Here is a 19,314-nt window from a genome sequence, read left to right on the forward strand (position 1 = left end):
TGAACCACTGGCCTTACACGTTAACTCTAACCCTACCTGAAGGATACGTTTAAACTACAGTGGCACATCGACGGGGGTCGAAATCCTTTTTTTCATGGCCTAAAAACACCCAATGCTATGCAAAATTATTGTTTTGTATGTTTTTCATAGTTTGAAAAGTTTTAAAGTTCATCCAAATTTACCTTATTGGTGCTCGCAGGGAGAATAATGTTGTATATCTGGTCGTGTTCATGAGCCACAACGTTTGCACTTCATTTTTTTGACTAGATGCCATAGAAAAGGGCTTCACAAAAATCAACAACCTTGTACGGTACCACAAATAACATGGTCAAGAGACACATAGAATAGCGGCTCCAGTAAAATCAAAAGCCACAGGTATAAATAGATTGATACGACACGCTCCTTTTGAGCTAGCTGCGTGCCTACAACAGATGCTAAGTTAATGTCTATGCTCCATTACATTTCAAGGGACTCTCTCTATATACTGCTCAATAAATTTTGAGATTCTTTTTTTTTTTTTTTGTAAAAAACGAATTTAATAACCCATCTCTTCTACATTAACAGAAGCCAGTTATTCACATATCGTACACTGCACAGTGAGCTCTTGCTCTTGTGCTCTCTGTCTCTGTCTTTGTTTGTGTCTCTTACTCTCTCTCAGGCACACATTCAACATCAAGTCTTATAAACCGGTATGCCACGGTGGGCACTGTAGGTACTTATAACACATGGCTTGGCTTTAGAAGAGTTGTAGGCAGCAACTGATGGTAGGAAATACTCTAAATATGCTTCCCGTTCCACTACGGACCGCCTCCAAGTTGTGTTACGCCCTACTCCATAATGGCAGGTGTAGTTGCATGCATCCTATTATACTATAACAGACTAGATTTCTCATCCGCACACTGGCTGCCGTGGTTAACGTTGACAATTTAAACATGTATCCTGTTTTGCCCACGGAGGCCTGAAACGGAAACATATTCTAAATGTAGTCTAAAATTGCATGCTGAGCCCCAAACATTCTTGTCTGTTGAAGCCTACGCAGCCAAGGACCCTACCATTCAAAAAAGCCAAAATATCTGACACAAAACACTACTCACTCAAAGAAGGTGGTCCACCCGTTCTCGTTGGTCTTGGTTGCAAGCAGCCCGGAGCTCCCATGATACGTCATGACAGCGATCACCTGGCCCTGCGCTGCCACGCTTTTCAGAGCGTTGTTGGTGCCCATGGTGAACCAAAAGGTCTGCCCGTCAGGCGTCATGATCCACAGGGGCATCCCGGTTGTGTCCCGTCTGACGGTCACCATGTTCTTGTTCTTGTCCGTGATGGTGCTCAGCTCGCCTGCCCCCGTGTATGTCAGGTTGTACAGGTGGTCGCCCGTGGTCAGGCTCTGAGTGAACACGTGGCTGCCGTTGGCATCAAACAGGTAGAGCTCGTCGTTGATGGGCGACGACACCTCGTACATGTTGAGCGGGCTCAGGTAGGGCTTGTTCTTGCGCACGTAACGGATGCGGATGTTGCCCAAGTCGGCGATGTAAAGCTCTCCGTCCGGGCACACCGCCAAGGAGGAGGGCGCATTTAGTTTGGCGTCCTTGGCGTAGCCTTCGTCGCCGGAGTAGCAATCGCAGTTGGCATCGTTCTTGCAGTCGCAGCCGCTCGGCGCCCCCGCCACCAGGGAGATCTCGCCATTGGTGGACACCTGCCTCACCCGGTTGATTTTCTTCTCGTCTGACTCGGCGATGTACAGCACGCCGGTGTGGGACACAGCCAGCGTGTTGGCCGACTCCAGGGTGGCATGGATGGCCACCTTACTCATGAGGAAGTGGTCGATTCCGGGAACTTGGCAGTGCATGGGCCTGCCTGCCACGATGCGCACTTGGTGGTTCTCTGAGATCTGGAGTACCACGTTGTTGTCCAGGACGTACAGCGAGTTGTCCAGGGGGCTGACCGCAAGGTCTGTTGGCCATTCCAGACGGACCTATGAAGGGCAAAACACCAGAAACATCAGACCTTAAAAATACCCTAAGATTTAGCCAGTTCAGCTTAGTTTAGCCTGCTACAATACGGTTTGGATCTAATAAATGGCCGGGAATTAGGTGGGATGGTGATAGCTGTGTTAGCTAGGTTAATAGCAAGAAAACCATCTTCAGCTACTTGCTGAAGAACTAGGCTATTTGTGTTTTTTGTGCTCTATTTGAAAAGCCCTGAGATGCACTCAAATATCACTAAAGCCCTAACCGAAGTGTAATTGATGTCGAGGAAGGAGTCAAGAGATTTTGACTGTTTTAGGATTTTTGCATGTCAGGGAGCTGCTGAGTGTAAGATGGTTTGTTAGCGGAAGAAGTTAAGAAAAGCTCTTTCCAAATTATACCATCTGTGAGGGTAGTTTTGTAAAATGAGTTTGAAAGGACAAAATTATGATTTGGGTAGGGCTGTGCACAAATCGGTGGGGACTTGAAATGAGGTGCGAATTGGTCGTCAAAAATGAATGCCGAATCATAATTTTCGGATTCGAGTGAGAATGAATTATAGCATATTGTTGTGTGTACTAGTGTCACAGGAATGTTTGAACGGCAACTTGCTTGTGGGGAGTGCACAGTATTGTGTGAAGCAAAACGTTTGCATGTACTGTAGCTATATGGGAATGTTTAGCCGGCTAATGAGCATTAAATTAAACCGTTAATCAATCAGTCACTAAAGCCCTTTAAGGCAGTGTGTCAATGCCTTTGTTGCTACTTCACTGTTGGCCTCAGATGCCCAAAGGGAGTTTGCAAACTTGAATGCTGGACCGGAGAGACAAACCCTCCCAGGTTAGCTTTGCGTTAGCTAGCTGATATGGCAGAACACGGATGAATTTAAAACTTTACCAAAAGCGAAAAAATACCCTGGGCTCTGCCGTTGGGCAGTGTATGGTTAACTAAGTTATTGTAAACTACAAAAGGAAAACCTTTTCACCGGTTGACGCAGCTGTGTCGGTGCACACTCCGATATGTTTTCAAAAAAGTAAATATGAGGCTTGTTAAAGCATTTTGGACAACATAAGGTGTAAATAAAGCACTATATAAGTGCACTCCATTTCCCATTATGATAAAATGACTATGACGTGTTTTCAGACAAAAGTACATTTAGCAACCCATTCGAGTTCATTCAGGACTCGCTCTTTAACCCATTAATGCCTGAAGCCACTCGTGAGACATTTCTCTAAAACCTTTGGAGTCGCCCTTGAAAACCTGACATTTTCACCACCTACAAAATAATATCTCAGCCCCTGTAGCAGATAGAAACATAATTCCCCCAAATAATTCAGAGGTTAGACGTGGTTTTCACACAGGCCCGAGTTTATCAATCTTTATTGTTTCAATCGAAGATGGAAGTGAAGCACTATTTTTAATTTAAAAAAAAAACATTGAGTGGTAATTACGATGCTGTGTTCTCTTACAAAGACGTTGAAATCGTCATTGTCAACGAACATATATCTTAACCATACATCACGTTTGGATGGTTTCACGGCTTTAAAGACCGCGGGCATGTTGTCCATATCACTGCCATGTATATTCTGATGCATTTCATTGGCTAAGACAGTGTTTTTCAAACTTTTTTGGGTCAAGGCAGATTTATTTCACTGAAAAAAATCCGGCGGCACACCACGAGCTGAAATTGTGGGGAAAAAAAGCTTATTTTACCAATATGTGTTATATTGTTTACATAAGCATTTTTCAACATTGAAGAATGACGTTATCTTATAACGTCTTAAATAGGAGTTAAATAAACACAAAGAAAAAAGTATTTTATAATGTTTCCTGTTGATACTTAGTGTGAAACATGGGCCTGTTAGGATAAACGTGTCACTAATTCGCTTGTCTCTATACAAAGACAATTAGCTACCTGCTGCTGCTACCTACTGGTATGGAAGAGTACTACAATGTAGTAAAGACTGCCATTGATTGATGATTAGGCTGCCAGGCACTAGACCGCACAGGCACATAAATTAGATAATTTACCACGGCACACCTGACAATATCTAAAGGCACACCAGTGTGCCGCGGCACACAGTTTGAAAAACACTGGGCTAAGAAACCAAGAATTGGATTAAAAAAAGAAAATTACGTATCCGCTCTCCCGGCTTTAAAGGGAGAAACAGGCAACAGCGCTCCCGGCTTTAGTGGTAGAAAGGCGCTCGTGCGTTCGTGGCTTGAATGAGTTAAACCCTAAATGAATAGCGAATGTGGATTTTGGGTGCGAGTCCGAGGTTCAGTTCTGCCATCATAGTTTGTGGTGTAATTAAACTAGTAAGTTAAAAAATTAGGAAGGGCCGTTAATTACTCTTGTTTTTTCGCTATTTGCTGCAGGTTCATATCCCCCATGAATAGATGGGGTTTCCTACACAATGACCACATTGTATAATGACTTCCAAACTGACCCAAATTGTTCTGCTTGATGGAAACAAGGCTTGATGTATTTGAACAAGGATAGCGGGCCCTCAAAGGAACAGTAAGTCAAAACTACCTGTAAAAAACTCAACTAACTCATAGATTCCGTTTTGAGAAAAAAACCCAGTAATGATCTGATAAGGACGAAAGCGGTGCCAAGTGTTGTGTTAAAAGCAGAAACACACTCTTTGTACAGTATGATCCAAAGATAGTAATCAATCACTGCTGGAAAAGGAGCAGTGTGAGGACTGATAAGGATCAGATAAAAGAATCATTTATCTGATCCTTTTTAAAGGATCATTTTTAAAGAAGTGGAAATGCTGTGGCCTCATCACCTCCAGTCACGATGGGAGATGTAGCTGGAGTACACTAGAAGGCCTCGTGCCTTTTCAATTAAGTCCTATTGTTCCACTGACAATGCAGCAGGCTCTTTGCGTTGAGTTCACGCTCATTGTCACTTAATTATTCCCAAGCATATATCATCAACTGCCATATTTCAATAGGAGATTGATTAAAAAAAACATGTTATGCATACTAAAAGGTAGGCTTTTTCTTGTGCAACTGATGAGACAAAGGCATTGATGATCATGTTTTAGCGTTCAAATGTGAAAGTGCACGTACTGGAAATGTTCCACCCCTTCATAACTCTCAGTAAAGCTGAGCATTATTCTGCTTGCAAAAACAGAAACTCATTTTCTTCTTGTGTTTTTGCGGAACAAAAACGTGACAATAACCATGGAAACACAAATGGAACTGACTACAGCTATACCATTACATGACCCTACGGCACCATCAAAGGCTGACTAATTTTACTTTACTATGACTTTTTCATACAGTAATCAACTTCTTTTCACAATTCGTATGAGATAACAAAATGTTAACTACAACATTTACTATGCATAACTATAACAGAAATTTGACTTGTTGTGGTATATTTGTCCAGTCTTTGAATCTCAGTAGCGCAACAACTACTGGCCTTGGTCTGTGCCCACTTGGTTTCCCTGTGCGGTGTGCCCTTTCTATTTCAACGTCTCGTTGGAGTTTTAGTTTATCAGTCAAGAGTCAACATATAAATTAAATTATTTAAGCTATTTTATGAATATATATAAATGTTCATTGTGTAAATAAATCCCAATCTTAAAAAATGATATAAAAATAGAATATAAAAATGAAAGAATTTTTATATTTCAATTTTATTAACACAATATGTACTGTATACAACGCAATATGAACTGTATCTGCCAGTTGGGCCAGATATTAATATAAAAATGAATGGGAATTTTTATATTGAAATTTTTACATGTACAAAGGACTTGTCCTTAAAGACAAATAAAAATATGGTATAGATATACATCGAATCTAATCTAAGTAAATATTAACCAACACCATGTGCATTTCCACATGGCACCATGTTGCATGTGCTTGGAAAATAAATTCTATACTGTTTTTTGAAGTCGTTCTAGGACACATCCCATCCAGTGTAACGACGCTCAATACACCAGAGAGCTTGTTATCTGCTTTCAAGTAGAAGATTGCCCCACCATATTCCACCTTTATCTCTTCCCGCTCTTTTAGCCAATTTCATCATTTGACGGCCAACGGGGGAGTCGACGACATAAAAAAATGTCATCTCTGACTCTGGCGTTATTGGCCACACTTTTGACTCCCTTGCCACTCCTTTGGAGTGCCGCACTTGTCTGCCTTTGATTGAAAAGGCGCATGCTGCCCAAAAGGGAGGAGGTTCCCCCCATAATGAAGCGTAGCCACGGGCCAAATAAGACATCGACGGGCCCAGCGGCATTCAGAAAATGCATTTACTTTTTTGGGACCACACAAGGGGAAGTGGGGAGACTTTCAATCCCGTAAAACCAATTCCTTGTCAACACTGTCAGTTAAATATTGCATGAGGCAGTGTGCCAAGATGCCTGTGAAGAGGTTTTTTTTACACCACTTTAGGAAGGATTTTCGCAGCACTGCTGTCCGATATGATGTATCCCGAATCACAGAACTGGGCATTCCGCCTATGTGACGGACTGGTCCATCTATCTATATATGATGGACGCTATCGTCTATTTTCGTGAGGCTTCCATGCCACGATAAGTCTTTTGTTTCAAATATTGTTGGGGGCTGGTGGGGGAATGTGCGTGGAAGTTGGTCGAAGTTTGTAGACGGAAACGCGAACGGAATCCTGTTTAAAATGATAGGCGGACCGGCGATTATTATTTGGTTTGGCAGGACAAAATGGCGGATAGATGGACAGTGGAAAAGTACCCCGGCTGCAGGCGGAAGGCGGTAAACGGACCTGGAAATTTTTGTAAAATGCCCAGCTCTGCCGAGTCACATGACTGGAGTAGAGTCAAAACGAAGTCCCCAAGTTTTGAATTTGGGACGTGCTCGACTGAAATTTATGGAAGACTCGACTTTGACTTGGTATTTCTGAGACCCGGCTAGAACTGTAACTAGCATATTCATGGTAATGTTTGTTTTTGAAAGATTTAAATTTTGGTGTGTACGCGTGTGTGTGTGTTGGTGGGTGTGGGGGGGGGGTGTGGATGTGTGGGGGTGGGTGTGCGTGTGCGGGTGCGTGTAACGTGCAACTTAGGTTGCCAACTTTCTCACTCCTAAATAAGGGACAGGTTCACGGTGCCACGGTGGTGTGAGCATGATGTATGAATTTGGGATTTTTTTCTCATTTTCACGTTAATGCTGTACCACATTCATGCAAAAATAAGAAAAAATGAAAAAAATGTGTTTTTCACAGGACAGCGACGATATGTCACCTCATATGAAACCTCATATGAAACCACAATTCGGCTCTTTTCATCAAAAAATGGGTGTAAGAAATCTGAAATGTGGAGTGTGACTCACCAAAGTTATTTTTTCTGTGGATATTTCTGGCTGCTTTTGACTGACTCAACCAGTCTTCTGTCATTTTGCGCAGCCAGAAAGATGTCCTTACATGACAGGTGGAGTGATTGCCGCTGGTTCTGAGGTTGACGCTTTATCTGATCTAGGATCTGTCATGTGTAGTACCGAGAGTCTCCATTAGGAGCGCTGTAATGTGCTATCACTGTTTAAGAACCAGCAATGTATGTTCGAGCAAGTATACAAGTAAAAGACATTGAGCTGCCAACCCGTCTGTGTCCGTCGTTATTGACAATCTTTACTAAGCTTTACTAAAAGCATCTCATATTACAGGATCGGTAGATTGCAGTTTTCTGTATTTGCAAGAGTTGATAGTCAATATACGGGACATTTAAGGTCCCGTATGGGACAAACCAAATTAGCCCAATATACGGGACGTCCCAGCTAATACGGGACAGTTGGCAACCCTACGCGCAACCCTGGCCACCCACCAGAATGTTAAGATGTGACGTGCTGAGGCCAACGTATGAAAGTATCATGGAGGGGGAGGTTATTGAATTTGGATTCATGCAATCAGTCTTTGATACAATTTCGAAACAGATGAGAGACAACAACTACGACTTCTAACTCCAAGCATCACAAGAAAAAACACAAAGGCAGGTAAGCAGGACTACCAGGTTCCAAAATAGCTTTGTCCTGAAGACCATCAGACTGCTAAATTGCAAATAAGGACACTACAATTTTTCTCTGTCCCAAAATTGCACTACTAGTGTATTTCTACCTTATACATGTACATGACATAAGTTCTCAAAATCTGACTGTTTATGTAGTTTTACTGTTGCACAAGCATATATTTTATGTTATTTACTTTATTATTATTATTTTGAAAGAGTTTTATGTTGGATGTTGATGAAAGTAACAGTACATTTTTCTTTTCAAATTAAGAGTAGCTCAATTGTAAGCAGAAAGCAATTTGTGGACTTTTGCCTATTTTGTTGATTGAAAATTACAACTAGGCCCCCATTACACGCAAATATATTTTTTATTACTATATTTAGTAATGCAACTTGAACTGAGCTGCACCATATTGAATCTGAATCGTAAATCCACTGAATCAAACTGAATTGAAACGTTCCCCTTTTAACCTATTAAGGCCGGGAGTGCATAACTGAGTTTCTGCCACTAGAGCTGGGCACTGCTGCATCTTTCTATCATTACAGTCGGGAGAGGGTATACATCGTTTTCTTTCTGAATGGGTTCAAATGAACCATCCTTGAATTGTATCGCACCCCATGCATCGAAATGCATATCAATATACTGTATAATAGAATATGTCTTTTATTGGAGAAATGCACACCACTCATGACTTGCTAAATCCAAGTAAGGACTAGACTCGAATGAATTGAAATAAGGTAGGAAGTCGACCTAACACTTTTTTTTTTCTCTCTCATTTTTGCCACTTTAACTTGGCACTTCTATAATTAAGACCTCAGATTTACACAAATAGGACTTATTCCCACCTCTGCAGATCAGCCCATACAACAAAAAAACAAGGCAACTACTAAAGGAATCCAGCAGGAAAATGTCTTTTTTGCTTATTTTTATTCTAGGACACTGTCAAGTAGCAATCATTTCCCGTCTTGACTGGCAGCAGCATGACGTCCACTGGCAAATGAGTGAAATGTAATCATTTCAAGGCCCCGTCTGAAAGTAAATGTAACTTCAACGCTGCCATGGAAGCTGTATGTACCATTCCCTTTGCCTCCGCTTAAAGGCTGAACCCAGCGGGGTGGGGTGGCGGTGCGGCGGTTGGGGTGGTGGGGTGGGGGGGCGCCAAAGCAGCTTTTAAGGACTTTAAAGCGAAAATGGAGATGCTAAGACGGGTTTGAACAAGCAAAAAACGCTTGAGCAGGCTCAGTGGCTTGTCCTTTCTGCTTTTTTGGTCCAAAAAGCATCACAGACACGAGAGATGATTGCCCTCATAGAAATCCCACACGTATTTGCGGTTCACTCGTCACAATTTCACCTATTATTGTTTTTTTTTAAGGTTAAAGTAAGTTTAAGGGTTTGTTAAAGAGACTGTAGTTTTCGTACATTCACCTTTTATTAGTTTTTATTCGCAAAGCTTTTTTTTGATATTTCAGTTTAACTTTATAGTTATGAGTAGAAATACTCTAAATAAAAATTGTTAGCTCTAACGGCAAAGCAGAAATAATAAAAACAATTCAAAACAATTTATTTTGATTTTTTTAATGGGAAAGTCTGTTTTGGGTTTCAAGTCTTCAATTTAAATTGCTGTTCAATCGGTTTGACAAAACAGTACCTGTACCTGCACAATATCTGTGTGTACTCTGTACCCACATTTTATAAGGGCTGCATATATTGTATCAATTATTTTAAGAATCACTTAATCTGTATCCGTCCATTTCCTTCGATTAATCAATGAATTGGGTAAAAAAAAAAAAAAAAATCCAACCCTTTATTCAAAACAGAAAATGCAAACACATACACTGATTAGGATCTAATTACTGCTTTGATTACATCCGTCAGAAAAATGGCAAAAATATTGTTTGTTGTTTTCCACAGTAAAAGCAGCTGTAAGTAAACGTCTTATTTAGATTAAATACAAATATAATCAGTCAGCTCTCATGGAGGACTACAGAAATCTGAGAATATTTAACCTTTGTTGAGATTTATTGAAGGAAACAAGGTCACTAGCAATGAAATGATTACCAAAACATTATATCCGAATAAGATACGAAATGATGCACACAAACAACGTGCCATGTCAGTCGCATTTGCAGCCATCACAAAAGAAGTTAGGCTGATTCATCAACATCAACCGCCTCCCTTGGTGGTGGAGGTAATAATGTACGAGCCTCCTCCAGAGAAGCGCTGATCTTAAGTGAGGGCTTGGCGAGTGTTTGAAGCCGCCCGCATGAATTTTTAATGAATGCTTTTTAGCGACTTAGCGTCTTTCGGCGGGGCCTCGCAGGCGGTTTGTCATGCTTGCGAAGCTCCAGTCCTTGCTGAGAATGTCTGTCGGCGATATTTGTGCTTTTTCTTTGGCTTTTTGTCATGGAACCGAAGACGGGTACCAGAGCGGTGAGGTGATGGCAAAGTGGAAAAGGGCGAAGCTAACCACAGACCCAGAAATGGTACCAATTGTGACAGCAGTAGCACACTGGCAAAGTGGTACCTGCCTAAAATAAATATGAAAAAATAAAAAATAATAGATACATGCATCTTGAAGCGGAAAGTAACCCCAAACATATTTTTTTCAAGATTATGTTCTATGCAGGCCCACTAGTTGAAACAGAGCATTCTGATTAATATTTCGTTTGTGGAATATGAGTTAGGCAGCAAAATCCACCTGTTTTTAGCCATCTAAGGGGCGGCCATTTTGTCACTTCTCTTGACTGAAAATGAGATCACAGTTGCTCAGGGCTCAGGTGACAACCAATCATGGCTCAGCGTCAGAAAACAGATGCAATATTCATCAGAATGCCTTGTTTCAACTAGTGGACCTGCATAGAAAATATGTTTGGGTTGACTTCACCTTTAAGTTTCAATATTATCATATTAATGTAAATTTAAGTTTAACGAGTGAAGAAAGACCTGTTTTAACTTATTTAAAACTTAATTAAACTTATTCTTGACATACTACGCCATTTCCTTGGAAATAAAAACCACGTTTACTCTCCAATAAAAAGATACAATTAAAAAATTACGCCTTTTGTTCTCCCCCAAAAAAATAGGATTTCACCCCGATTGGGTGTTTGTTCGAAAACATATCAAAAATAATCTCGTAGATTTATGAGATGTCACAATCGGACCTTTTACTTGGCCCAAATACAAAGTCCCTTCTTCTTCTTCATGAGGTAGGGAGCAGTAGTTGCTTTAGTTTAGTTAGTGTTAGCACAAAACCTTTAGATTCTGTGAGAAAGCAAAACATTGTCAGGAAAAGCCTTCTAAGCATCTGAAATGCATGGGGCTTCATGAGAGGCACTGGAAATGGTGTGCTGACTCCCGTTTGAATGTGATGAGGTCATTATCAATACGCCTGCATTCCACTTACAAGAGGGTGTGCACACTTGTACGACTACATAATTCCGTTTTTTATCCATTGGAGTTACGCTCTTTCTACCACGCCGGTGTCCTTGCCCCGGGTGTTTTTTTAAAGAGAGGGGATGTGCGGTCCATATGTGCTCGTGCCTCAGTGGACGCGTGTTCATGGATTGAGAGCATGCGGGGTTAAAGTTCAAGCTCATTCTATAGCCACCACCTACGGCAAAAGGTCAACACGCATCCCCGGTTAATTCTGCTCAGATGGGCAGGTGGTGGCGAGGGCGGGGCAGTACCTGAGCGATGTCCATGACAGAGTCGCAGCTGAGGGGTCGAGCGGAGGTGAGGTCGTTGAAACCCAGGAGAGTGGAGATGATGCCGTTTTGGTCCACCCGGCGAATCATGGTGCCGTCCACAAAGAAGATGATGCCGTACTTATCCACCGTGATGCCTAACAAAAAAAAAAAAAACAAAAAAAAAAAATGAAGAGCAGTAGTCAGCAGACAACACAATGACCTTGAAAAGTTGCATTATAAGCTAAAATGGAGAGGGCGGACCTCTATCTGGGCCTAATTTGCATCAAGGCCTTATTTGGATCATCTTGTGAACAGGTCCTCGGTTTACGCAGTACTCGACCTACGCTGTTTCGACTTTACGGCCCCTGAGTCTCGTCCGCCATTTTGTCTACGGCCGCATAGTGTAGTGTCTGTGTTTGTGCCCCATAGTATTCTTGGTATCCTCGCCTTTTTCACCCTCCTTTTTCATATCATGGCCCCACCATTATTAAAGACAAAACCCACCTTTTAGATCACGTGAAGGGTTCAGCTCCGATGAAGGCTACAGTGATCACGAAGCAGTGCTCTTTCCGGTTAATTCCAACATACGCGGAAATTTGGGTTTCGTCGCTAGCGTAGGAACAAAACTCATTCTTAACTTGAGGACCTCCTGTATTTTGCTCTGTGCAATACTCACAATTTACACTGTTGCACACAGAGGCCAACTGTTACAGTATATCATCCATTTTTGCCTTTTTAAATTATTTTTACATCTACATGTACATCTAATTATATTTAGATGTCACATTTGAATTTTTTTAAATTACATTTTGAGTCCCTGGGTTCCGTCAAAGGTGCTTTGGTTTTATTACTAGTGCTATTATTGTTATTTTTATTTTCATTTTAGGGCCCGATTAATTAGCTGGCTGAATTAATCGGCCAATTTTAGCTCTTTTACAATTTGTACACATACAGTATATATGTGTTAATGAGCAGAGAGGATTTCTAAGCAGCACACAATATAATTGGCTTTTTACAGAATTGAGAAAAAAAAAGAAAAAGAACAAAAAAATTGGCTATTTTTCCCAATTTTTGTCTCTGTTGTAAAGTTAAAAAATACTGAACAAAGTAATGTAAAACAGCCAAAAATAGTCTGCCTGTAATTTATCCCTTTATAATTGTAAACGTTAAGGACCCAAAAAAACTTGTTGCTTAATTCCTTCTATTTCTTCGTTTAATTCATCTACCAAATAATCTGTGATCAGAGGTTTATTCTGCCAAATAGCTGAATTGGCATCCACCTCTAAGCAATCCATGTTTGTCGAGTCTTAATAAAAATAATAATAGCCAAAATACACCCCCTCACAACTGTTTTAATTGACATTTTATTTAACACACTCTATTGAGCTTTATTTCTCCTGCAACTGTTTGAATCGCTTTTTTTCAAATGAAGTGCACTGATTTTTTACATTCATGCATATATATATTTTTAGATTTTATTTTAATGAATTCATCAACATGTGCTCTTTCTTCTTCCTGTAACACACAACCAGAAATAAGCACCAGACGTTCGTCTATACCTTTGATTTGTGTGTGTAATTTTTTTTCTGTACAGTCAGAGCCTGTCACAATATTTTAGCGTTGGCGTTGTTTTCAAAGAAAACCTTTGTGTGCGTGTGTGTGCGTGTGTGTGTGTGTGTGTGTGTGTGTGTGTGTATGCTTGTGTGTGTGTTTTAACACTTCTTCTCTGCCAGCAAGATTTCAGTATTTATGAATCACACTGTCATAACGGCAGAGAACAAAAGGTGCACAAGCGTGTGATCAGATGACTTAACGCCTCGTCCAAATATAGAATACCAGGAGGAAAAAAAGTTGACGCTGGGGAGCACATAATCAAAATAATGAGGTCTGACAATAATTTACACCAGTGATGCAAACATTTTGTTGGTTGAAAAAAAATTCACAGTTCTAATGATGAGACTTTCACAGTATGTTTCTGTAGGATGCAAACTCAAGGGGAAAAGGGTGATTAGTACAAATGCAGCATTTGACGACCAAAACAAATCTTTTTATTTGTGGAATATGTTCAGGATTTCTTTCTTGAGAGAATGGTGCACACTGTGAACGTCATACAAAAGGAGATTTTTTTTTTTTTTTTAAGTACCGGTAGTTAACATTATCCCTGAAACCATATTTTATCTAAAAATTAATTTAGCTTACTAAATGAATTTGATTGAATTCAATTTTTGTGAGTTTGTTTTTTATTTCATTTTAATATTGTCCTTAATCATTGTAAAATTTTGTAAAACTTAAAATTAGTCATACATATTAAAATGTTTAGTTTTTGTATATTGTTTATGTTATATTTCATTTGTAAATATTATAAAAAAAATATTTCATTTAAATATTACCATTGTTTGAGAGAGAGTGAACATAAAAAGTCTACACACCCCTGTTTGAAAAAGCCAGATTTGAAAAATAAGATAACTAATTTCAAAACCTTTTCGACAACTAATGTGACCTACAGTACAACCTGCACAACTCAATGGAAAAATATAAACATTTCCGTAAAAACAAACAATATAATGTGCTTGCGCAAGTGAGCATACCCTCTTTAACATTGGGGATGCAGCTGTGTTCAGAATTGACCAATCCCATTCATCTAGATCATGTTAAATGGAGTCAGCAAACACAGTGTCTGTGAGTTACCCCAAGTAAAGCTCTTCAGCTGTTCTAGAAGGCTTTTCCTGACACGTTTCTGCTTTCTAGAAGAATGTTTTATGCTAACACTGAATAGTATTTGGAACTGGTTATAATTCCCTCTAAGGTGTAAGGTGTATTATATAGGTAAACACACACATTAGGGTTAACACATGTGCTAACTGTTAGCATGTGACATATGCAGAGGTGGGTAGAGTAGCCAAAAATTGTGCTCAAGTAAAAGTACTGTTACTTCAGAATAATATGACTCAAGTAGAAGTAAAAAGTAGTCATCCAAATAATTACTTGAGTAAAAGTAAAAAAAGTACTTGGTGAAAAAAACTACTCATGTACTGAGTAACTGTAGCAACGTCTCATTTTTTTTCTTTTTCAAAACAACCATTCAATCAGACGAAAATACAATATAATCATCTTCAGGCATATTAAAGTCCATCCAATCAATACAATGAATTACATTTAATTAAAGAATAGCTTAAAATAATTAAAGTTAAATTCAATTACTTTAATAAACAATAAAATAATAATAGTATAAATAAAATAAATTAAGCACATGTAGCACAAAATTTCAGCCCTTGTACTTTTTTTTAACAGGCTCTGCAGGCAGAACAAGGTAGCCCATGAACTCGTATGAACTTTGTGTGTGTGTGTGTTTCAGAATCACTCAGTTCTGTCACTATAATGCTTTAACAGTAGTTGGCTCTCAAGGTTCTTGCAGTGAAGCTGTGATTGTTTTGCAGTGAACAGGAGTCCAGCATGACTGAAAAGTCTCTCACAGGCTGCAGATGCAGACATTTTTGATCTGTTTCATCCGAAAACAACTCTTTCCCGCAGCTGCAGTTGAATATGATCACGTGACGAGACTGCCATACGGCTACGTTTGATTGGTGAAACAGAGTCACATAGTAGAGCCTGGCGCAGGTCTCTAACAAAATAAATGCGAGAGAGAGAGAGAGAGAGAGAGAGAGAGAGAGAGAGAGAGAGAGAGAGAGAGAGAGAGAGAAGAGACAGAGATAGAAAGAGAAAGAGAAAGAGACAGAGAGACGCTTACGTACGCACGAGCACGGAGATTTAAGTAACGGGTTCAATGTAGCCTAGCGAAGCGGAGTAAGAGTACAGTTTCTTCTTCACAGATCTACTCAAGTAAAAGTAAAAAGTTTGCATGTTCTCCCCGTGCGCCGTGGGTTTTCTCCGGGTACTCCGGTTTCCTCCCACATTCCAAAAACATGCATGGTAAGTTGATTGGATTCTCTAAATTGCCCCTAGGTGTGATTGTGAGTGCGGATGTTTGTCTCTGTGTGACCTGCGATTGGCTGGCAACCAATTTAGGGTGTCCCCTGCCTACTGCCCGAAGACAGCCGGGATAGGCTCCAGCACGCCCCGCGACCCTTGTGAGGAGAAGCGGTATAGACAATGGATGGGATGGATGGATGGATTTACAACTACTCCTAGAAGTACAAAATTTCCCAAAACTTACTCAAGTACATGTAACGGAGTAAATGTAACTCGTTACTACCCACCTCTGGACATATGTATAGCTGCTAAACCTCACCTCTGGGGTTGGTGAGCGTGGCCTCGGCGGCCTTGCCTCCGTCCCCGCAGCGCGCGTCGTCGTAGGGCAAGCACTGGTCTCCGGTGCCAGCCACCAGCTCCAGGTTCTTGGCCACGTCCCTGGGCGCGTTCAGCGACTTGACCTTGAACACCTTGCGGCTGCTGGTGTCCGACAGGTACACGGCGCCGTTCACCGGGCTGCTGGCCAAGTAGTACTTGTGGGCCGGGCTGTTGCTGTTGGCGAAAGTGAAAAGAAATCAACAAAACCATGTGAAGCACAATTAAAATTTGACTACAGTAGAAGAAGACATTTAGATTCATTGGAGGGGGAAAGAAAAGACAGTGAGATTAAATGAAAGCAGATTAAAAACAACAAGAAATAAAGGATTAGTTGGAAATCCCACATCCGCAATTGTTGATGAGACCAGTGTACAGACGATCTCCTCACAGCTCGCAAATTGCTCTAATGGCACACAAAGTGTCGCAGCATTCACTGGAGAGAAAATGTTAATGATGACACTTTCTCTGACCCGTAATTTCCCTGTGATATTAAAATTACAAGGCTGTGTAAGCAACTCAGGTATGACTGTTGTCAAAAGTAGACTCCCTTGTCACTTGTTTTTAGTTATTTGGACAAAAACAAATCCACAAACACAGTCAAAGCAATGTGATGTAATCATTTCTTCCCCGTGCATACTATCCCCACCTAGTCGCCGATACATTTTCATCACAATCACAATGTTTGTGCTCTTCTTGAAACGTCTTAAGAAATTGCAAGATAGGGCTGCACAATATTGTAAAAACATGCAATATAGATGTTGACTTTAACAATATTTATATTATTCTGATATTTAAGGCGGAAGTCAACCCAAACAATTTTTTTTCCAGAATAAAATCTATGCAGGCCCACTTGGCGAAATACAACATTCGGATTATTTTTGCGTTTGTGGAATATAAATTAAGCAGCGAAATGCACCCACTTTTAGCCATCTCAGGGGGCGGCCATTTTGTCACTTCTGTCGACTGAAGGTGTCATCTAAGTTGCACGGGGCTCAGATAATGACCAATCAACGGCTCACCTCTTTGCTGAAGCTGAGCAATGATTGGTCGTTATCTGAGCCCTGAGCAACTTTGATGTCATCTTCAGTCGACAGAAGTGAAAAATTGGGCTGAGCTAGCTAAAAACGGTATCCCACATATATTCTACACATGTAATATGAATCAAATTGCCATTTAGACTAGTGGGCCTGCATAGAACGTATTCTGGAAAAAAAAAGAAAAATGTTTAGGTTGACTTCCATTTTAACATGTACCTAAAGAATTGACATTTTTATTATCTAATGAAAGACGAACATTTTTTTTCATGTGGCAAAATAATCAAGATAGCTCAATGTGTTCTTATTAATTAATTGTAATTCCCCTATATAATGCTAAATAATGTCCCCCTATTGCGTAGCATTTGAGTTTGCATCTGACTGGTCAAATTCAGATAAAAAGCATAATAGTAATTCCATTAGAAAATTATTGCATGTCTTTGTGATCTTACCATTACTGCAATATCGAAATGTTTTTTGATATATTGTGCAGCCCTCTCGCAAGATGCTACCAAAGCCTGTTATGCCTAAATAGGAAGCAAGAGTGATACAGTTCTTGACTGAGAGGCAATCTTAATTTTTCGGAGGAGCTAAGTTTAGCCTGGGTTGTTTTTTCATTTTTTTCACCAAAAGCTGAGGATCTGTAACTCAATTCTTTTTAAGGGTTAATGTTGTATGATACGTTTGAATTACAGTATTACAGCGTTTAGGGATCATAGTCATTATAGGATATGTAGTATAATGTAATTATAATATAGGCAAATCCAACATATTTTTTTGGTCTAAAACAATAGAACAACTTCAAAATATGAATTGTTGAGATATCATCAAAATTAGTTAGCACAACAAAGCAAGCAAGTGGTTTGCTCCAAAACAATTTGCTGGGTTGTTTTTACGTCTACCTTCAAGTTGGGGGAAAACACACGGAACAATTAGCTCTGTAAAGTCTTTTTTCTTTGTCGTAAATGCGGGAAAGCCAATTTTCACAAAAATATTTTGTTGAAGTGCTCAACTTCACATTTTAGCGAAGTTTGTTACTTTGAAATTTTGAGTCCACCCAGCTTTTTTATTTATTTAAAAAAAGATCTTAGTAATAGTAAGGAAGCAAGGAATTTTGCAACATAGTTTGTCCTTATGTACACTCTAAAAACAGCAACGTGGGTGCGTTTTAGTGAGGTAGTCATTAGCGTCCACTCAAGAGATAACCTAAGTTTATCGGGGCCTCGGCAGGCCCTGATAAGCATTATGGAGACGGCTGTCAGCTGGCCATCATTCAGACTGGATTAAGAGCCAATCTCCACTCTTTAACCTTGAGGGTGCTTTCATGGCTTTCTGTTTTTCTTCCCCCCTTTCTTTGAATGCCACAACAAGGCAAGCCTTTGTTGGGATTGTCAACTGATTTCATTTGACAAATGACCTTCAACCAAAAGCTGACGTCGAGGCCACCGACGATGTTGAAAATCAGGTGAAGGGAATAAAAAAAAAAAAAATGCTTCAGAGGAGTAGGTCGGTATCCAGCCTCAATAACTGGATTCTAGTTGCCGGGTGCAATCAGCTGATAGCTTATCAGCTCCAGGTGCGTATGTAGAGCAGCCGCTTTCAAAACCAGGAAGCGTTATTCGGTCGACCTTGAGCTCATACGGTCACGCGCTGGCCATCCATATTCACCGACAACATCTAGTTTGTAGGAGATAATTGGATTTTGCTGCATGCTGGCACAGAAATAGAGGGAGGGCGCGGGGGGACATCCTTAGCAAGGGGTCAATGAACATGAACGCGGGGTGAAATCGGCCACCTCCCCTCAGTCCTGTATCAGCATGCGCGGCTCGCACACCGACGGCGGGATTTCGCCCATTTTATACCGACGCACGCTGTTTTTCCTCCTGAATAAATCTCCTTTTTATCATGCAAATGTGCCCGCAAGAACAAAGGGACGTGATTTTGGCTATTTTAGTCTGGTGCAAGCAGCGCATTGAGGAGTTTGTGTTTGTCATAGTCTAACGGTGGCCTGAATGCATGAGAATGTGTCGCGTGTAAAAGTACTAAGAGCATCCCGTATTAGTCTGAAGGTCAACATCAAGACGCTCTACTGCAGGAACATTGCAGAATTGTCGTTACCATGACGACATAGGAGTTGCACTTTAAGAACAGTAGGGCTAAAAATAATCAATTTCAAAGAAATCAAAGAAAGGTGGGTCAAATTGACCCAAGTAGTGGATCAGTCAATTTTGACCCAAAATGGTGTTATTTTTAGCCCAACTGTTATTAGAGTGTGTGATCAGGCGAGTGGTTCCTTCTGACCCAGAGTGAGAAAAAAAAAGC

At 40.5% G+C, this 19,314-nt stretch overlaps 1 protein-coding gene across 11 annotated transcripts in view; it reads right to left on the bottom strand.

Annotated features, from left to right (window-relative positions):
• Nucleotides 1–19,314, bottom strand: part of tenm4 (teneurin transmembrane protein 4) — a 212,835-nt gene that overhangs the window by 30,875 nt on the left and 162,646 nt on the right. For all 11 annotated transcript variants that reach the window (XM_086035405.1, XM_086035407.1, XM_086035403.1 and 8 more), the window contains 3 exons: nt 15,900–16,132; nt 11,651–11,805; nt 1,095–1,972 (listed from right to left, as the gene is read on the bottom strand). In XM_086035405.1, the coding sequence (XP_085891531.1) occupies nt 1,095–1,972; nt 11,651–11,805; nt 15,900–16,132 (1,266 nt within the window). The remainder of the gene's footprint in view (nt 1–1,094; nt 1,973–11,650; nt 11,806–15,899; nt 16,133–19,314) is intronic.

The sequence above is a fragment of the Filicampus tigris genome, chromosome 7 (assembly GCF_054856515.1).
Source record: "Filicampus tigris isolate MCC_2025a chromosome 7, RoL_Ftig_1.0, whole genome shotgun sequence".
NCBI classification, from domain to species: domain Eukaryota; kingdom Metazoa; phylum Chordata; class Actinopteri; order Syngnathiformes; family Syngnathidae; genus Filicampus; species Filicampus tigris.